General features: G+C 36.4%; 1 protein-coding gene across 6 annotated transcripts in view; it reads left to right on the forward strand.

The window, feature by feature from the left end:
* Positions 1-21,889, forward strand: part of LOC150076347 (phospholipase D1-like) — a 496,427-nt gene that overhangs the window by 340,799 nt on the left and 133,739 nt on the right. For all 6 annotated transcript variants that reach the window (XM_090387709.1, XM_090387710.1, XM_090387707.1 and 3 more), the window contains 2 exons: positions 9,872-9,990; positions 18,026-18,145. In XM_090387709.1, coding sequence (XP_090243835.1) covers positions 9,872-9,990; positions 18,026-18,145 — 239 coding nt within the window. The remainder of the gene's footprint in view (positions 1-9,871; positions 9,991-18,025; positions 18,146-21,889) is intronic.

Raw genomic sequence — 21,889 nt, forward strand, 5'->3', positions numbered from 1 at the left:
TTTATGTTCTGACCAACATCTCAAATTCATCAGATTTATTTACCAAACTCCTAGCATTGGTGTACACGCAAATATACATACACCTGTTGTTATTCTTAGCTACTCTAACATAGCTCACGTATTTACTTGTTTTGCGATTACTCCCAGCAGTCTCTGAAATCCCCATACCTTGCTTTCCAGCCTGCTGCTCATTCTAATAGAACCAGTAGAAGAATCACCTTCACCTCTGCCAGCGGCTACTGTTAATCTATTATTCTGTGTATTCCCCCCCCCCCAAGCTAGCAGAGTTCCAACCCACCTAACACTACCTCAATATCATCAGCAAATATTCTTGCATCCTTTCTATTTAAGTGTACCCATTCCTGTAGAAGCAGTCTTCCTTGTTAACAAGCACAGAGCAGGCTGAGAAAAATTCTGTCCCTTGAGCCTTGCACAGTCACTCCAGGGCCGAATTGATTGACAAGGCTCTCATCATATACTCTCTCTCCTATTATGTCTGGGCAGAATTGCAGACACTTTCAAATTTAACCTTAAATAAAGTCGCTGCTTTTTTTTAACATTGACCTCTTGTTAAGTAATTCAACTGGTCTACTCTTAATATCATTAGTGCCACTGTGTACAGCAATACCACCTTTTGTGTCCTTAAAAGATATCTGCTCTACAACATCAACCTTTGCAGGTTTTGTGTTTACCACATATATGAAAGGGTCCAAAGATGGGAAACATTCCTGGTAGGATTGGCAAAAGGATGCCCATATAAGGAAAGACTTTGAAACTATAACCTGCAGAGCTTGGAAACTTACATGATACACCTTAGATGAGATTTAATTGAAATCTATAAGGTTCTGAGTGGTGCAGGTAAAATGAATGAATGAGGGTGAAATTTTCACTGTTATGATTCCAGAGCTAGAAGCCATAATTAAATTCTGCAGTTGGGGGGACGAGTTTAGACTGGATTGCAAGAATTTTTTTTTTCAGCCAGTGAGTTTTTTTTTTTTTTAATTATTAAAATGGGTTGCTGCTTTCATTGGTGGTTCAGGCTTGGCAGCTTAGGAAACTTCAAAACTCAGCTGGGGGAGACACACGAAGAGAAAGTTAAAAGCTCCCCTCCCCCCTTTTTTTTTTGTCAGTGCAGCAAAAGCCCAGGCTTCTTTGCAACATACAGCTAATACTGTATATTATTACACTGGTGTGCAAAACTTAAGGACTAGTCAGATTTTCACTTGTAGCTTCTCATAGGAGTGGCCTGGATATGGGAAAAGCATACCAAAGGAACCTCGTGAGATACAGAAATGATGAAGGAAACAATAGAAACAAAATGGTACAGAGGGACTTCATTCAAAAATGGCAACATAGCACTGGCTGCCATGATACAGATGCATCACTGCCAAAGATGGAACAAAGGGAAGAGGTGGTCTTCAGTAGGAGATATGGCCATCCCTAATGTCGATGCAGGCTTTGCACCACCTGTCCATACTTAAGACAATGTTGTTGGTAAGTTCTTGTGGTAACATCGTCCATTCCTCTGTCAGCACCATCTTCAGCTGGTGAATATTTTCTGGTGGGTGTGGATGTGCCGCTAGATGTCTCCCCAGAGTGTCCCATATGTGTTCAGTGGGATTTAGATCGGTGGAATGGGCAGGCCAATCCATACAAACAATTTCCTCACTTTCCAAAAGCATATCAACAGCTGCAGTGCAATGGGGTGTGGCGTTATCATCCATAAACACGAACTCGGGGCACCTCAGAACAGATGCACATGGGGAAGGATTACCTCAGTACAGTAGCGTGCACTGATTACAGTACTGCCTTCCAGTATCTGGAGTTGTGTATGTCCATCCAAGATAACGCCTTCCCAGATGAGAACACGTTGACCACCATATCAATCCCTTTCAGTGATGTTTGCGGAGTGATACCGTGTGCCAACCTTTCACCAGATTAGCTGATGTCCAGAATCGCTGCTGAGACTGAATCTAATCTCATCAGTAAAGAGTATCTTACCCCATTGCGCTGCTGTCCAGTCCTTGTGCTCAATGCAACACTGTAAACTGTCTCCGATGGGCAGTTGTTAAAGGAACATAGCATACTGGCCGTCGGGCAAACAGTCCACCTTTGTGGTGTCGCCTGGCCACAGTAAACCACGATATATTGCGTCCTGAGCAGCTGGTTTGCAATGGATCCCGATGTCTGGTGTCAGTCCCTCTTCACCTGTAGGATTATATAGCGGTCATCATTGGGCGTTGTTTTTCGTGGATGACCACCACTGGTCCTTCGAATAGTTATACCTGTTATTCTGAAGGCCGACCATGCATGTGAGACGATGCTATGGGCGATACCGAACTCTGCAGCCACACTCCTTGCACTCTTCAACCTTCCTCGTGCTTCCCAATTATTCAACCCCGGGTAAAGTCATCCATATGTTGTCTACTTTCGTTGTCTGTAGCACTGTATGAAACCGAACATCGAACATCTGTAACAATCATGCTCAACATTTGGTAATTTGCACATAGCTGCTGAACTGCTGCTTTTATCTGTTTATGTGAGCCCTCTCATCACGATTCAGATTTTTGCATGTGCACCAGCTTTCTACTGAACAGCCACAGTTATGCTAATTGCCATAGGCTGTTTCATTTGATTTTGTGGTTGTGTAACCTTTAGAAATAGTGTTGGTCCTTAAGTTTTGCACACCAGTGTATAATTTAGGAAAGTAGATATGACACGGATCTGTTTTATTACCTGGAAATAATGATGTTTGTATGTTGAGAATGGTTAACTAGTTCAGCATTGGCTGTCTTTCAGTAACAGAAAGATAGTTGTAATGTATGGTACAAATCTGCATATCTATTGGATATTGTTTGTTTCTTCCATGTTTTGTTTAGCATTGCATTGTTAAATGTTTAAGCAGAAGCAAAGAAAGTGTCTGAAACCCCCAAATTTCTGCTAACTGTGTGGATGTTTACACCAAAAACTCAGAAAGAAAATCTACAATATTACTAAACGTAGATGCTATTTGTACTTTGGTTGCAAGATTGATTGTTAGAACAAAGCTTATGCTCTGCATGTCTACTATGTTACCTGCACAACAAATCTGGGAATGTGGCTAACTGGTAACATTAAAAGTATTTTTTTTTTAATTTTTTTTTTTTGCTGTTCTTATAAGTGTGAGGAGAACCAAAAATTCACATTGACTGCTATTTCTTCATGACAAAAATATCAAGAATTCCAGAAAAAACAAACACAGCATTGAATATCTTAACATGTCATCTGCATTAAGGCCTGTTCCACATAATGAAGACCTGCTGATACCAGTTTCCTCAAAATAATGAATTTAAAGGAAGCGGTGATGAATATAGTGAAGATCCTTGTGTTGCTCTTTGCTAAAATTTATCACTCTAAATAACCACTATTATACCACATGAGTTTTTTTAAGTTGGTTTATTCAGCCTATTGACTAAATATAGTATACAATTGAATAACATTTTGGGAACCTTGCCAGAACCCATAATCAAACCATACTTGGCTGTACTAGAGGACAGAGAAACAAATTGTAACTATGTTTTTATGTATGTTTTTATACAAAATATTACTTATACAATTATCTATTACTTTTAAGTTTTTTATATATACACAAATTAAAGGTAAAAATAAATAAGATACTGGCTTAACTATTAAAAGCCTCCTTCATTCAGTCAGTCAAGAAGTGCTTTTAATTACTTTGTCAATAGCAGGTTGCCAGTGGGTTATCCCTTTGTTGTACAAATGTGCCTTGTGTTTGATGATTAGTTAAGCCTCACTCCCAAAATACTTCCTAAGCTGTCTGTCATAGCTTCAACCTCTTCACCAGTCTTTGGCTGATAGTATCAGCCAACTAGATTTCCACAATGCAATCCATGGGTCTTGCATTTGTCTAAGCCATATTGCATCCTGATGTGAGTACTGAACACTTCGTGCACCGGAGTAGCTCTTGAAATTCATTCTCAGTTACCACATAGAATTTGATTGTCATTCGTGTACATTGAGAGAGAGAGAGAGAGAGAGAGAGAGAGAGAGAGAGAAGGTACTACAGGTTCTTTCTCCCTTCGTTAATGGTATATCTGAACTTACTGTTGTTAAACATGGTGTTCAGTGGGGTTGAGTGCTAGACAGAACCATAGTGGATTCAGGACGTCTCCCTAGAAGATTCATCTTCTAGGGGATCAGTCTGGTTATGTTCTTGACCTTGATGGTGGTCCTCCACTTTGCCAGATTGCTTCTAGGAAATGTCGGTATTGGGTTGACTTTGTTAATCTTCAGTGTCTCTGTCAGCCGGTTGTTGGTTACAGAGTTGAAGGCCTTGTGGTAGTTTGTGTAGGCCATGTTGTTGTTATTATTATTGCTGTTCTGACAGTGAGGAGAAACAGACATTGACCAACATAAAAATTGCTATTTACAGCTGGGCCCCAAGGTGGAATGAAGTATAGTTGAGCACAACAGTAAATGGATGGAAACATTATTAAAAAATGGCAATGTTCTTAGACAGAATCAAGAATAAAGCATGTCAAAACATGTTGCACAATCGTAACAAAAAGGATATTAATTTGTGATGTAAGTGATGTAAGAACATAGCTAGAAGATGTAGTAGTAGTGACAGTTAAAGAAAAAATCTGTAGGTAAAATGGGAGGTAAAGAAAAGAAGAATAAAGTAAATTACACCAAGTAAAAAATTTATTAAATTTACTGATTCTGATGAGCAATTCAAATTTCTACGCATTAAGAAATATGAATGATGTCATGAAAAGGCAGTACAACAGGACTTCAGTCACCAGAACATTTCAGATTTCTTCTAAAAAGGCAATATGACTGGGAAAGAACCATATCATCTTATTAAATTTATAGTTATTAATGTTTAGCACAATTGAAATTTATTGTTTAAAAACTCTTATGTTCTATTTGGTATGAATTGTTTTTCTCTTTTGTTTTAAATATGAATATTTTCATAGACTGTTTCTTCTCATCATATTTGTGTCCTAATACCATTAAAATTAATTAACACCCAAATGCTACTTATTTGAGTATTAGGTAAATTAATAACCTGAATAAACTGTCAAACTGTCTGAGATACCAATTTAATAAGAAAAGTAAAGCCCTTCTTTATTCCGAAAAAATGTAAAAATAAAAAATGTATATAAATTGCTAAAAACATCAAAAAATAAAATACTTGATAAATCTAGAAAGCAAAGCTCCAGTGCATACAGCAGTACTACTACATGCAGTGTTAGCTAACAGTGTATACCAGTTTAGTTACTTTGAATCTGTTGAATTTCTCAGCACAAGTTAACAGTTAAGTACATCCATCAAAAACTCATACCATTTGTTCTGTTATCAGATTTTTAAATGCTAGGAATGTTTGACGTGCTAACATTCAGTGGCTGTTTGTAGAGACCTTTACAGAAAATTATATAAATTTCCAGAATGCAGTGCTGTGCATTTCTTGAAGGGAGGACTCAGGTTAACATTAAAACAAAATAATAAAGTAGAAAACCATTGGATATCGATGACAGTCTGATTCAGAAAGTTAATGATAGAATTCAAGAGAACAGGAGATGAACAGTATCTGATATTCATAACCTGCACTATCCCAGTTATTATTTTATAAATTTATGAAACTGCACCTTCAGTCTGGCACACATATAAAACTGAAAATTGTGTGCCAGATGGGTACTGAAAATGTTAACTGATGCTCATAAATGAAGTGAATGGTGAGTATATTAACATTTCTGCTGAATTATAGAGAGGAGGGTGATTCTTTGTTAGACGGTGACTAGAAGAGATTTAAGTAAACCATCTCTTCCCAGAGAGTAAACACCAATCACTACAATGGAATCATGCATTCTCACCTTGAACAAAAAAATTATAGCTACTTTTTTTTTTTTTTTTTTTTTGTGGGGGGAAACATGTTTTATTGGCTATATTTATGCTGCAAGGAACAATCATGAATGTGGATATATACTGCAAAACATTATGGAAACTACAGTAAGCCATTCAGAATAAGAGTGTGGTTTAATCTCTGAAGGGCATTTGTATATTGCATTGTATTGCAAAACCTCTCTATGGCTGGCATGCAAGAAATGTTAATGTAATTTTTCTGGAAAATCTTTAACCACTCACCTGCTACGTAGCTTAGACTGGCAACAGGTGGTATTCACTAGTTGTCAAGTCTGAGGTGGCAATCACTAGTCATCATGTAGCTCAGACTTGGTGGCTAGATCACCAACTTTTTGCATTCGAAGAAGTGCATGGCTGAAAGTAAGTTTGACAATGATAAGTAAGGAGAACAATACAAGCAGTATCTCTACTTAATGCAAATCTGCTTAACGAACATTTGCTGATCTACACTACATTTAACTCATCATTCTGCACATCTGTACTTGCTGTCTGCTGATATATACATGCTTCATTCTTGTTCAGATAAGAATTGGCCAATGACTGCAATAGCATATAATATAGTTCTTTTAGAATCAAAAAATAATTGCATTGTGTAATTATTTATGGCATGGAGGCAGTAGTTTATTATAAAGTATTATATGGAATTATCTGTTGCTACCCAAGAGGAAGAATTCAGAGTTTCTTAGCTCCTAAATTCTTTCCCTCTAAATGGCTTTAGATTGTCACATCTGTAAACAACATTAATATAGTAACTACCATCTATGATACATATTACATCTTATTTAGCTCTCTCTCTCTCTGTTTATATAATTTAAATACATTCAAACATTAAACAGGATACAGTATATGTATCAAGGACAAAAAGGAAACATGCAAATTAATTTTCCCTGGAACAGAAGTCTATGAGAATAGCTTGAATTTTTCATCAGTGGTTAAAGAAGCATTGCTTTTTTTTTTTTTTTTTTTTTTTTGGTAGTTGTTGGCACATAGGCTTCTGTGGCCATAATGCACCTCTCAAGGTTTTTGTAGTACTTTGATCCAAGCCCGAGGTGGGAATCGAACCCACGACCTTTGGGTTGCCAGGCAGGCACTTTACCCACGTAGCTAGCCTGGTCGGCAAGAAGCATTGCAAGATCATCTTAACAAGAATGGAATTATATGGAAACCACTGCATTGATTTGTTAAGGAGATCCTGTCTGACAATCTGATTAGCTACTAACAAAGGAACTGGATGTAGATAATTTTTGCATCATATATTTAGATTTCAGTAAAGCTTTTGACACTGTTCCATATGAAAGACTGCTGTACAATTGGAATGGTGTGGCATTAGGGGAAAGGTACTGTTATGAATAAAGGGATGGGTTGATAGCAGAATACAGAGTGCTCATTATAAATGAGCGCTACTCTTCTTGAACTAATGTGATTAGTGTGAGTCCCTCTAGTGCTGGACCCCTAATTGTTTGCAGCATTTATTAATGATATTGATGAAATAAAAACTATTGTCTATGTTGCAGATAATACAAAGTTTGACAGGTTGGTTAGTGGCAGAAATCATGCTACTGCATCAAGACCTAGATAAATTAAGCAGATGGGCTGAGAAGTGGCAGTTGAGGTTTAACATTGGTAAATGCAAGATACTGCATGGGCAGCAGTTAATCCCAGAATAACATTCCAATTAAGTTTGTATCCCATTCAGGCTGGTGGAGAATGAAAAAGACACAGGGCTAATTGTACAGACCAACATGTAGTTTGCTGAGTAGTGTAGACAGGCTGCTAGGAACAGTTCGTAGGGTTCTGTCAGTGATATTTAGGAATTTTGCCAGCAGGGACAAGGATGTGATTATCCCATTGTGTAAGGCAATGGTTAGGGTATATCTTGAGTACTGCATACAGGTCTGAAAGTTTCTTCTTAAGAAAGATGTAGATCTCTTGGAATGGGTGCAGAGAAGAGCAACCAGATTAGTTAAGAACACAAAGGGTACCTCTGCTACAAAAGACTTTGGTTCTGCAAATTTCAGTGCTTGGAAACTTAGCATGTGAAGACTTGATTGAAGTGTTTAAGCTTTAAATAGATTGAGTAAATTTTAGGATGATGGTATTCTAATGCTTTCTCAGACAGCACACACCCAAGGGGGCATAAATTGAAAAAATATGGCTGCAAGATAGATGTGAAAATTAGCTTTCAGTCGCAGAATAATTGATTTTTTTTTTAAGTTGTAGGATGAAATTGAGGTTTCGTGAAATTGTGAAAAGACTCAGTGAAAAACAAAGACAACTCTGACCCATGTTATAGGTGGGATAAATATTCAGCAGATTGCTGTGACATGTGCACATTGCAATATTATGGTAAAATGTAAATACTTTTGAAACTTTGGCTGGGCAACCAAATCCAATATCGCTATCACCGGAGTCTTTCCTTAATTCAGGAAAAAGGTGACTTCGTGAAGATCTAAAAAATAGTATCGAGTGAAGTTCTAGCCCAAATGAGATAATGCAACTGTAAGTGGTTTCACAGATTTAAAATCCACTAAGCTACATAATATCAAAGTGACACTAAAGTGGAAAATGCAGATATTAATTCAGCAGTGAGTTTCTTGCAATCCTTTAGGCAATCATTGAAGGTAGAGGTTACTGCATTTGGCAGGTGTTCAGTGCTGCCTTGTATTGGGAAAAAAGCCTGTATGTACATATATTGCAGTTGACTGATATCTGTTGTTATTACTAGGTGGAAATGCAGAAGTATGCTTAAAGGGCAACCTTCTGTTGCTGTACCATTGTGAAAAATACCAGGGCTTTTAAGTGAACTTCGAAGAGTTCTTTGCTAATATTCACATGGAAACCAAACCTTAGGACCTAGTTTGCAGCAATCTTTTCCACTGAAATGATTTAAATACTACTTCAGTGGTAAATTATTATTACAAAATATGGATTTTAGAATGTTATTAATCCTGGGCGTGCTCTTTTTTTTTGAATGGGACACCAGTGTCCTCATTATGCTGTCTAGTGACACTCTAGATTAGATGTTAGTGCTGCCACTAGCAGTCTGGTCCAAGAAATGCTTCAATTCTTGCAATGTGTTTCTTAATTTCTTCCTGCTCAGCTGAAACTAAGAAATTCACTATGGCTGGTGCTTGCAGAAAATCCTGTTCTCCTCTGTTTGTTTCTGTTATTGAAGGTTTTGAAGAAACTCCAAACTTCCCATTGATAGAACTTAAAGAAGTTCTATTAATGCAAAGAAAACTTGATTGAAAACTTGAAACTAGTTGTTGCTGGAGTCACATGCAGAGACCTTGCTGCAATGATTTTATTGTGTTGTAAGTGCAAATATCACACCAAGCCAATAATGGTTCTAACAGCACTCCTACCTCCCATAAAAAATTGACTTGAAAAAAAACTGGGCAAGATCTTAAGGATATTAGAAGATAACATAGAAAATGTTGAGGACTCTGACCCAAATGAGGCACAAATGTTGTGATTAACGTAAGTCATTTGTTTTTTAATACATATTTTGTATTAATATGTATAAAGAACTGCAATTTTATTAATATTTTTCTTCTAAACTAGTGTTTTTGTTAGTCCTTGGTCCCAATTAAGCAAAATTTATATGTATTTATATGCAAAGTTGTACCCCGACTTACGCGAATTCGACTTACGCGATTTTCGTCGGACCCACCTATCGCGTAACTTCGGGGTATTACTGTATTCACTTCTTAGGAGTGATATTTTTGCTTTTAAATCATTTGAAAATATTCTCATTTATTATTTGATTTTATTATTCTCATAGGCCATTGCATAGTAGCTAATAGTGGGAAATTTTTTTTTTTCTTTTTTTCAAATCATTTAATCATTGATTAGAGAAACGAGTTTAAATAAGTTAAATCTCTACATTTTTTTTTTTTTTTTTTTTTTTAACAAATATATGTAACAATTTTTATCATTTATAAAGATAGTGTGGATCGCCAGAAAACACCTAGAATGCCATGGCATGATATTGCAATGTTTGTGCAGGGAACTGCAGCTAGAGATGTTGCCCGGCATTTCATTCAGAGGTGGAATTTTACTAAAGTGAGTATTTATATTATAATAAATAAAACACGTAATCGAGGTGGGGTGGAGGGGGGAGTTTAAAATTTAATAGCATAGTACTCCAGAAAGGGGGAGAAATGAAAAAATTGAGTCCTGCAGCTCTGTTTCATATTAAAAAAAAAAAAAAACTCATTAAAGATGCTTTTTTGTAACCAGTTTATAAATAAAAAACTTTTTTTAATTTCATAAATAAAACTTGGAGAATAGTAGACCATTTTTAAGAATACCAGTTTCTGTTTTAAGGTACCAGTATACTGTTAATGTTTAACTAAAATAGAAAAAGGAATTTTCATCGATAAATATATTTTAGGAAACAATTTTTCATATTCTTCTTTTATATGGGTCTTTTTACAATTTTTAATGCAATATTTGCCATCATTGGAAATAAAGAACATGCTAAAATAATTAAGTATTGTGAATTGTATGCTCTAAATGTTGATCATAATTTTCAAGACAGTTACTGATGATTAAGTACTACACAAAAAAATAATTTTGGTATTAATGTGCAGTATGAATAATACTAATTAAACAACAAGAATTGTTTTAAGTGAATTTTATTTCAATTTCATGCCTCATATGCATAGGCCCCTATTGCTGTCACAATCTGTCCATCTGTGTATACTTGGGTCTTTTAGACAGATTTGTCGAGCCAGCCCAGATTTCATTAAAACCAGACAAAATAGAAATCTAGCAATTATTATTTTTTATTTGTTTTATTTTATTACACACACACACACACACACAATGTTATTTATTTCAATTGAGATAGCATAAGTTTGAGCTGAATAATCATAACTTACAAAGGACCCTAACAGTCGCTATACAGGAATTCCTCGATTAGCACGGGTTCGATTAGTGCAAGACTCAAATTAGCGCGGTATTTTGGCTTGGCCTAAAGAAACTGAAGCTGGTGATGGTACGAAAGTCGGTACTAAGCTACGAATATAAATACACTGCTAAAGTATGCATAACATTAGAGAACATTATAGAAACACATCACTTGTTTTCTTAGTGAGTGCGCAGCTCTGTTCACAAACGGGAGTTATTGTTTATTTCGTGTCGTGTCATACCTCCTTCATCGAGAAGCGTTATTGAGAAATAAACAAAAGTGAACGCAAGATACAGTATGGGAAGCTAGTTTGTTTTTCTACCATAAGAAAATAAAAAGGAAATGGATTATTTTAAACGTGGATTATTACAACAATTGAAATATTTTCTAACATTATGCACTCTGAAGAACAACACCAGCCGCACCGCATTTATTACATACATGCAGATCAATTGCTTTCAGTTGTTCTTGCATTGCGTGTTAATGTGCAGACTCCTGTGTATCTCCTGCCATTAATTACTGTGTATACATTACATTAATTCTATTAAATTTTTTATATATTATGTAATTATTAACTATGGATAAAAAGAAAAGTGTATCTGATAGTGCCTCTGGTAAAAAGAAAAGAAAAGTGATAATATTAGATGAAAAAATTGAAGTCATAAAAAGATTTGAAGATGGTGATAGTAAAATACAAATTTCTCGACATCTTGGAATGTACGAATCAATGGTTCGGACGATTTTAAGTATAGCCAGTGCATATAAGGAAAAAAGTAAGCTTGCTTCTTCATCAGCACACACACAAACCACAAGAAATAGAAGTGTTACGATGAGATGGGAACATCTTTTAGCCATTTGAATAGAAGACTGCAATCAAAATGAATTCCAATCTGCACAATGACCATAAAAACAAAAGCCTTGAGTATTTTTGCAATGTTAAGGGCAAAGTCAACAATAGAAAACTTGGGTAGGGCGGTAACTAAAGAAAATTTTCAAGCAAGTTCTTCAAAAGAAAAAGTGATTGAAGTGGAAACGGAAGAAAATTTCACTGCCAGTAAAGGCTGGTTTGAACATTTTAAGAAAAGAACAGGACTGCATGACGTTGCATTGACTGGAGAAGTGGCAAGTGCAGATAAAGATGCAGCTACGAAATTTTAAAGAAAATTGTTGATGATGGCAGCTACGCAGATTAACAAATATTTAATGTTGATGAAACAGGCCTTTTTTGGAAATGAATGCCAAAAAAAACATTTCTAGCAAAAAAAGAAAAGCCTCAACCAGGCTATAAAGTTTCCAAAGATAGAATAACACTTTTATTGGGAGGCAATGCAGAAGGCGATTTGAAAACTCATGGTTGTCTATAGAAATGAAACTCTCAGATCTTTCAGTGAAGCTTTTAATAAAGCAGGCCTACCTATTGTTGTTTGTTAGAAAAGCTTGGGTCATGAAAGCTTTATTTGAAGAGTGGTTCACTAGCTATTTTTGTCCGAAAGTTAAGGCCTACTGTGAAGAAAATAATCTTGCATTTAAAATTTTGTTAATTTTAGACAATGCCCCGGGCCACCCACCAGCACTTTCTGATTTGTGTGAAAACATGAAAGTTTATTTTTTTACCTCCAAATACGACGTCTTTTACAACCTATGGATCAAGGCATAATCACTACTTTTAGGGCCTATTATTTATGCAGAACATCTGTGCAGGCAATTCAAGCAACAACTGGAGATGGTGCAGTATCTTTAGTTGAATTTTGGAGAAATTGCAACATCAGAAAAGCAATAGACAGTATTCATGAGTCATGGTCTCAAGTAACATCCAGCAATATGAGAGCAGTTTGGAAGCATATTTTGCCACATTGCGTAAATGATTTCTGTAGTTTCACACATATCAACACTGTTATTGATAAAATAGTAAATATTGGAAGAGAAAGAAAATAGCAAATATTGGAAAGAAAGTGTATGAGCTTATGCAGCATCAGCCAAAAAAAAAAAAAAAAATCACACCATTCCCTCCAAATGCCTGTCCAGTTCCTTCTTAAATTTATTCAACCTATCAACCTCCACAACGAAAGATGGAAGTTTGTTCCAGCAATTAACCACCCCCTGGCTAAAGGCAAATTTCTGCACATCTATTCGACATCTATCCTTTCTTAATTTGAATTTGTGCCCCCTTAGGTTCATAATCTAAACAAGTGGAAGGATCCCATCAGAATTCAACGTGCCCAACCCATTCAACGCCTTATACACCTCAATCAGATCACTGCATAGGTGCCTAGTCTCCAGCCACTGCAATTTGCAGAACTTAAGCCTCTCTTGGTAAGAGGATCCTTTCATTCCCCTCACCAATCTTGTTTCCCTTCTCTGTACACGCTCAAGTAAATCTGCAGCCTTCCTAAAATGAGGCCTCCAGACCTGTATGCAGTACTCAAGGCGTGGCCAGACCATTGCCTTATACAGAGGGACAATCACCTCCTTCTCCCTGCTAGCAAAATTCCTATATATCATTGACAAAACTCCATGACCTACCCTGGCAGCCTGTCTGCATTGCTCAGAAAACTTAATATCTGACTGAACAATTACTCCCAGGTCTTTGTCATTTTCTACCACCTTAAGTGTAGTACCACACAGTTGGTTCGTTTCTCTGGGGTTACTTCTACCCATATGCAGTACTTTGCATTTGTAAACTTCAGTTGCCACTTCTTAGCCCATCTGCCCAAATTATCTAGATCCTGTTGCAGTAGCACACTGCCATTACTGTCATTAACAACCCTGCCAACCTTTGTATCATCTGCAAACTTCAACATTAAGCCTGATATACCTTCATCAATATCATTGATAAATATACAAAACAGCAGTGGACCCAACACTGAACCCTGTGGGACTCCACTAATAACATTAGCCCACGAAGATCAGCACCCATTGATTACCACCCTCTGTCTTCTCCCACTTAACTATCCTTTTATCCATTGTAGCAACTTACCCTTAATACCATTCTGCTCCAATTTGTACAATAGTCTTCCATGCGCAACACTGTCAAAAGCTTTCCTGAAATCCAAATATATGATATCAAAATTATTTTTTGCATCCAGTTCCTTTGTAACCACATCATAATAAGCAATCAAATTTGTCAGACAAGACTTTCCCTTAACAAACCCATGCTGTGTCTGAATTATTGCCGCAGTCTTGTCTAGATGATCCTGCAATGCATCTTTAACCAGTGACTCCATTATTTTACCCGGAACAGAAGTTAAACTAACTGGTCTGTAATTACTCATGTCACCCTTCGATCCCCCTTTGTGAATTGGGGATACATTTGCCCATCTCCAGTCCGTGGGAACCTCCCGAGTCCAAGGATGCTCTCATAATTATGGTTAAGGGTTTGCTTAGTTGCTTTGCCGCCTTCTTTAATATAACTGGATAGATCCCATCCACTCCAGGTGCTTTTCTTATGTTTAACTTCAACAATTTCTCCTCCACTTTGCTCTCAGTTATTACAAAATCATGAAGTATCCTGCTACAATTTGATAACCTGCCATTTTTAAACCTTAATAATTCCTCATGTGTGAATGTAGATGCAAAATACTCATTCAGTTTGTTTGCTATCTGAGCAGGATCATCAACGGTCGAACCATTGATATCAAGTGGACCAATCTGATTCATCTTCCTTTTAGCGTTTATATAAGTAAAGAAATCCTTGCTGTTTTTCTTAGAATCTTTTGCCAAGGATTTCTCGTAATCTGCCTTCGCCTACCTAACCTCCTTTGTGACCTGATTACAGACTAGCTTATATCTGCCATAGGCTTCTGAGTCGCTTGATAATTTATATGCATTCCATGCATTTTTCTTCTCTGTTATGAGTCTCATTAGTTCATTAGATAACCATTTAGGCCTAAACCTTGAACAATATTTCTTAATAGGTATTAAACTTTTAGTAGCATCCACGATTAATTCCTTGAATGCTTCCCACTTAGAATTTACTGTTGGTAACATTGTCAGTTGATCCCACTGTACAGAATTTAAAAACTTTCTGAGACCACTGTACTCACCATTATGGAAGCAAAAACCCTTTCCTTTACCCCTGATGGTAATTAAATCTTTAAGTAAATCCCACATCAGTACACTGTGATCACTGCCACTTAGTGGTTCCTTTATCTGCAAGTTCTTAATAAACGAATGATCACTTCTGATAACCAGATCAAGAGTATTACTCTCTCTCTGGTTGCCTCTCAAACATGCTGCTGCAGAAAACAATCATCCAATAAATCCACAAAAGTCTGACTAGTGTGTGAGTGACCAACCCACAAGTTCCAGTCAATATCTGGGAAGTTAAAATCCCCCATTATAAGACATTCTGATTTACTAGCCCACTCTATTTCTCTGTACTATTGTTCATTGTACTCATTCGAGTCATTAGGCCTATAAGACACTCCTACTCTTATTTTTGTTTTCGCAGTGCTTATGTCACACCAAACTGACTCAACAGTGCACTGTTCATCTATATCATCTGGGTGCACTTCTTTTGATTTTGTTTTTTTCAATTCCTACTATTAGTTCACACTCTCCCTATATATATTTATATATCTTGTTCAAATTTTCAATCGTTAATAAAATACTCTTTATTCATCCACTCAGGTTCAAATAAATTTTTTTAAACTTGTGGTGGATGACACTTGATGTTAATACAGTTTTTTTCAAATATTAATTCATTAATTAAATTTAATTAATTAATTTTAGTTTTATATGGGAGAAAAAGTTTCTCTTATATAAGATATTTAGCAGGATATAAATTTAGGAATAAAATTGAAATCAACAGGCAGTAGCTCAATCAGTAAAATGCAAGGATTTCAGTATTTTTCACGTGAAGGTGAAGAATGAGAGTTCAATTCTTGCGAAAATCAGTAATTTTTTGATAAATTTTTGTTATTCATCCACTCAAGTTCAAATACATCTTTTTTAAACTTGTAGTGGATGACACTTGATGTTAATACAGTTTTTTCAAATATTAATTCATTAATTAAATTTAATTAATTAATTTTAGTTTTATATGGGAGAAAAAAATTTCTCTTATATAAGATATTTAGCAGGATATAAATTTAGGAATAAATACTGTCAGTGGCGAAGCGTGTAGATTGCTGGAAAAAAATTTCTTTTTTCATTCTGGGTCTGAGTCAAGGAGGGAACAAAATGGAAAATGAAACATGTGAATAAAAATAATCGTCCAACACCATATATAGAAAGGAAAATGGAAAATTGCAAGGAAATTCGCTTTCTATTTTGCCACTTAATATTGTGATTCTGTCATATGTATATACATATTTATATTAATTGTAATTATTTAATAAAAAGTAACTAAAATAAAATTTTTCTTTGTTGACCTAAGTAGGAATTGACTTTAAAAAAATTTTTTTTATATTACTTGTTTTAATTAAGAGCATAACACCTCCTCCCTTTCTATCCTGTCTATCCTTTCTGTACACATTGTACTCGCCAAATTTAATGGAAAGTTAGGAAACACCATGGACTTGCATTTCTGTAGTTAAAAGGGCTGCAAAACTTTTAACAATTTATAGTAGGCAAACAGTCAAATTGGCCATTGTGTGGTAGTGGTTCTAGTGTTAATTAAAATTGTTAGCAATTAATTTTATAAAATTTATTGATCATAGACTTGGAAATTATTTTAATAACTCTGCATGCTGAATTTTACTGTTTAACAGACTTAACTAAATTTAATTTACATTAATTATATGACATGCGAGATATGTCACAAAATCAATGAGATTGATTTTTATAAAATGCAAGATGGCAGCACTGCACATTTTCAACCTACATGCATATAAGCATGTAGGTTGAAACCCCCCTCCCCATACGATGAAATAGTCACGTCTCATTGTGTTCAGTGTGTGGAGTCATTGTGAAGTAGGCAATCATGTTTATCAACTGTGCCATGAAAAATAGAGCAGAAGAATATCGAGCAGCATTATATATTCAAATTGTGTATCAAACTTAATGAAAGTGTAGCGGAAACATGCAAAAAGTTAGCAAGAGCTTAGGGAGATCAAGTTATATCAAGCCCCAGTTTTCCAATGGCACTAGGCCTTTTTGGAAGGACGTAAAGCCACTGTAGATGAACCATGTGCAAGGAGACCTGTCACTGCAACAGAGGGAGAATGTGGAGTGGGTAAGGGCTCTGTCTGACTAATGGTTGACTGCGAGATTGGCAGCAGGTGAGCCGAACATGAGTCACTGAGCTGTCCATGATGTTTTAACAGGGCATTTGGGCATGTGCAAAATTTATACAAAATTTATGCTAAAAAATCTCACTGAAGAGCAGAATAAAATAAGAACATCTGCCTCAAACTTCTTGATTGTGTTGAAACTGAGCCAGACTTCCTTCAGGAAGGTGAAAACAATTTTTTTTAGTAATATCCAGTAACAAAACAGAAAGACAAAGTGAAGAATGGCACATTGCAACCTTGCCAATCCTGAAGAAAGCATGAATGAGCAAATCTAGAATGAAATCTATGTTCATCTGGTTGTTTTTTTTTTTTTTTTTTTTTTTTTTTAATCAATATGGAGTGGTGTAGATGTTCGTGCCTCAGGGTGAAACCATCTACCAAACTTTCTACTGAGAAACCCATGAATGGCTATGGAAAAGGGTTCTGTAAAGAATGAAAACTGGATTTTGCGTAATCACAGTACACTGTGCAATGTGTGCTATGGAGTTTTTGTCCTCCAAAAACATTACAATGCCCCTGTAGCCACCTTATTCCCTGGATCTCTTGCCATAAGACTTTTTTCTTTTTCCAGCAAGAATTGCCTGAAAGGACATCATTTGGGGATAATCAACAACATCCAAAGTGCAGTAACTGATGCACTGAAGGGTTTCCCAGAAGATTTCCATTACTGCTTACAGGTATAGTGCTGAATAAATGACTCAATAATATATGATTTTGAAATTAATATGAATTTAATTTAAAGTAAATTTAGGTAGTCTGTTCTAAACAAATAAAATTCATTTATTCAGCACTCAGTTACTCTTGAAGTTGGAAGTCCTGCATAGGATGCCCTTTGAGATATATAATTAAGTTATTAATCATTTAAAATGATGGGGCAGTCCAAAAGTATAATCCAGAATTTTTTAATTGGTTTATCATATTTTTAAATATCTTTTCTCTTTTTTTATTCTAGCTTGAGAAAGCCAAATTTAATTATTTTTATCCTTTACTGCTGCCTAAATCTTATGATATAGATGAGATTCCCCTTTTGCCAACTCCTTCTTCAGCCTTCCTGCATAAAGCTGACTGTCAGGTAACATCATTACAGTTTTCTTATAATTGTTATGCCTTTAATAATTTAAACAACACTGTTTATTATAATTTTTAAATATAAGATTTCCCCATTCCATTTTCTTTGAATCATTTCCATAGCAGTATTTGAATAATTTCCTTGGCAGTAGTCAGACTTCAAACTTCTCAAGATTTATCTGCTACTGCCAACTGAGATACCAGCTTGTTGGGAAGAAGAATCTTTTGAAACAGCCATTAAACAGTAAACTCAAGTCACGTGATGTGATGAAAATACCTTATTTTTCTTGCTTGTTAGTATTAAATTCATATATTGCTGCCATCTTTTTAAAACAGTTGATATCAACCAGCTTCATCCATTTTTTTTTTTTTTTTTTTTTTTTTAGCATGACTTTACTAATTGTGTGGCGCATGCATATTGGACTTGTCAGTTGATAATTAAACTGTAGAAATATTTCTTTGCCAATGATTTCGCATAATCTGCCTTGGCATACCTAACCTCCTCTGTGGCGTGATTTCAGACTGGTTTATATCTTCCATAGGCTTTTTTATCACTTGATAATTTGTGTGCCACGTGCATTTTTCTTCTCTGCCATGTGTCTCATTTGTTTATCTGACAACCATTTAGGCCTAAACCTTGAACAGTATTTCTTAGTTGATATGAAAAGGCTATTTTGGATGGATAGCATTCAGGAAATATAGTCACATACTGAGGAGCAATATCCCAGTATCCCAGTTTGTCTGAAACATAAAATAAAGAACCAATGTTTACCATGACTTATGGAAGTGAAACTTGGGCACTCACCAAAAGAATAGAAGAGAAGCTGAGAACTACACAGCAAAGAATGGAACAAATTATATTGGGAATCAGGCTGTTAGATAAGAAGATAAACACATGGATTAGGCAGCAAACTCTAGTAAAGGAAATTCTTATCAAAACTAAAGAACTAAAATGGTCTTCGGCAGGACACATAGCTCGAAGATATGATGACAGATGGACTAAGAAAATAACAGAATGGTACCCAAGAGGAGCTAGAAGAAAACTTGGAAGACAACGGCAGAGATGGATAGATGAAATTCATGAGTTTGTGGGTAGTAAATGGATGGCCATTGCACAAAACTGAAGGAACTGGAAAGTTGCTGGAGAGGCCTTCATCCTGCAGTGGATTGAAAATGGATGATGATGAAAAGGCTAGTGGCTTCTATGATTAATTCCTTGAATGCTTTCCATTTAGAATTTTTGTTGGTAACAATATTAGTTGGTCGCATTGTATAGAATTTAAAAGCTATCCGAGATGACTGTTATCCCTTTTACAAAAGCAAAATCTTTCCCTTTACTCTTGATGGTAGTTACATTTTTAAGGAGAAAAAAAAAGAAAAGAAAGTAAACTGCAGCCATTATCAACCCACTGCAGGATGGAAGCCTCCTTAACAATTCATGTTGAGGGAAATGGACCATAATCTGCCACGCTGGTCCAGTGTGGGTTGGCAGATCAACCGTATTTAGAAGTCAGGGGCTTGAAGCCTGGTCTGCTCAAGGAGTGTGTGCTACTGCACTCCCGCTCCTGACCACTCGGCTACGGAGGCCCTTATCACATCCCACATCAGTTCACTGTGATCATTGCCAACTAGTGGTTATTTTATGTGCATATACTGAATGCATGAAGAATCGCTGCTAATAATCAGATCAAGAGTATTGCGCTCTCTTGTTGCTTCTCTAACATGCTACTGTGTGAGTGATCATACCACAAAGTCCATTCAATATCTGGAAAGTTAAACTCCCAAATTCTAAGATATTGTCTTACTGACCCCACTCTATGCCTGTATATAGTTGTTTCTATACTCATCACAGTCATTAAGCCTATAACACATTCCTACACTTATTTTTGTTTTCCCAGTACTTAATGCACATGATGCATGCCTTAGAATTTGTGCCTCTTAACTAAGAGCATAATGCCCCCCCCACTTCCTGTCTGTCCTTTCTGTAAATATTGTGCTCTCCATAATCAAATTCATTCCTTTTATCTGAGTAACTATTTCTCTGATATCCCTACAATATCTACATTTAATGATTTGATCAGTACTTCAAATTATAATATATTTTGAAGCTGATGTGCTGATGTGCATAAGTATGCAACTGTTTTTATTTTCCCAGTGCTTATGTCACACTAGGCTGACTCAATATTGCACTGGCCACTAATGAAAACTGGATGCGCTGCCTTAATTTTATGTTCTTCTGAAATAAGAGGATAAACCCTCCTCCACTCCTGTCATTTCTGCTTAAACTCTTACGTGTGCGTGCGTGCATGTGTGCAGTCTCCAGCTTTCCACTGTCCACCCTTCTCCTACCTTTGCAGTTCTTAAATCTTATAGCTTCCTACCTCTGGAATGCCTTCCACTCATCCCTGGCCCTTCTATACACTGTTCCCAGCTATTACGCTTCCTTTCCTCTGCAAATCTTTGTTCTTCTAGAACTTGTCCAGAAAACCCACTACAATACCCTGACAGCAGAATATGGCATGCCTTCTTGTGATTTTGGATAGGAGCCAGGGTTGACCAACCTGATGTTTGTTACCCCCTAGTTGCTAAACACTCACAACAAAACAATATATTACGCTGATACACCATACTCTACACTCACATAGCTGGCACATGACTTATTTTCAGTACAGAAGACCCACCTTCAAGTGGGATAACACTGGAAACTGCAACAAAGTGCACAGTGACAATGTCCTTTCTATACACATTGCACTCCTCATATTAAAATTCTTGTTCCATGATTACCCACAGCAGGCCTAAAAAGCAGTGCAAGCAGTTTCACTTCTGCCTGCAGTTATTGTTAATCTGTTAGTTGGTGTCCTTCCCTTCCCCCAACCAAGCTAGTAGTTTTTTGACCCACCTAGCACTGCCTCAATAGCATCAGCAAATATTTTTGCACCCTTTCTATATAAGTGTATCCCATCTCCATGAGTCGTGCACAATTTCTCCAAGGCTGAATTGATTGATAAGGCTCACATCATGTACTCCCTCCTATCATGTCTGGGCAGAATGGCAGGCACTTTCAAATTTAATCCAAACTCAACTTTTTATCAGCATTGCCCTATACTTGTTAAGTCCGTGGATCTCCTATTCTATGTAATTAGCCAAAATATACAACAATATCACCTTTTGTACCCTTAATGGATGTTATCTGCTCTACATCAACTTTTGCCCCTGGCTTTTTTTGCACAATATCCCATTACCCTGACAATGGTCATCGACCATAACTACCTCCTGTGGGAACAATATATTCTGCCTTGGGGGGTTGTTACTTGCCTGATGCACAGTTGCAAGCTCTGGCATTGAAGTGAGCATCTTCTTGGTGCATTGTAACCTTTAACATTTTTGTGCCATAAAAACCAAAAATCAAATCAAATCATTGAAGTGAGCAACTGAGAGCTTGATGGAGCCCCAATTTTGATTCCTTCAAGAGCACTTACCTTGTTCTTTTCTTCAAGCTCTCATGCATTCCCATCAGAATGCTGAATTGATACCTAATATCCTCACACTCTTTACTTGTCGCATGCGTGCACACACACGCGCGCGCGCACAAAGACCTTGGCTGTCATGTCCCATTTCCAGAGTGATCTGTAAACATCAAACACAAGCAGTAAATTTCATAATATAATGATTTGGTGTATAACTCTTCCCCCACCAGTTCATTCATGAGCCACGGCACTCCCACAACTTTTGAACCCTTTGCTTTGCT

This window comes from Mastigoproctus giganteus, chromosome 13, assembly GCF_048544385.1.
Source record: "Mastigoproctus giganteus isolate SK-2022 chromosome 13, ASM4854438v1, whole genome shotgun sequence".
Lineage (NCBI taxonomy): Eukaryota > Metazoa > Arthropoda > Arachnida > Uropygi > Thelyphonidae > Mastigoproctus > Mastigoproctus giganteus.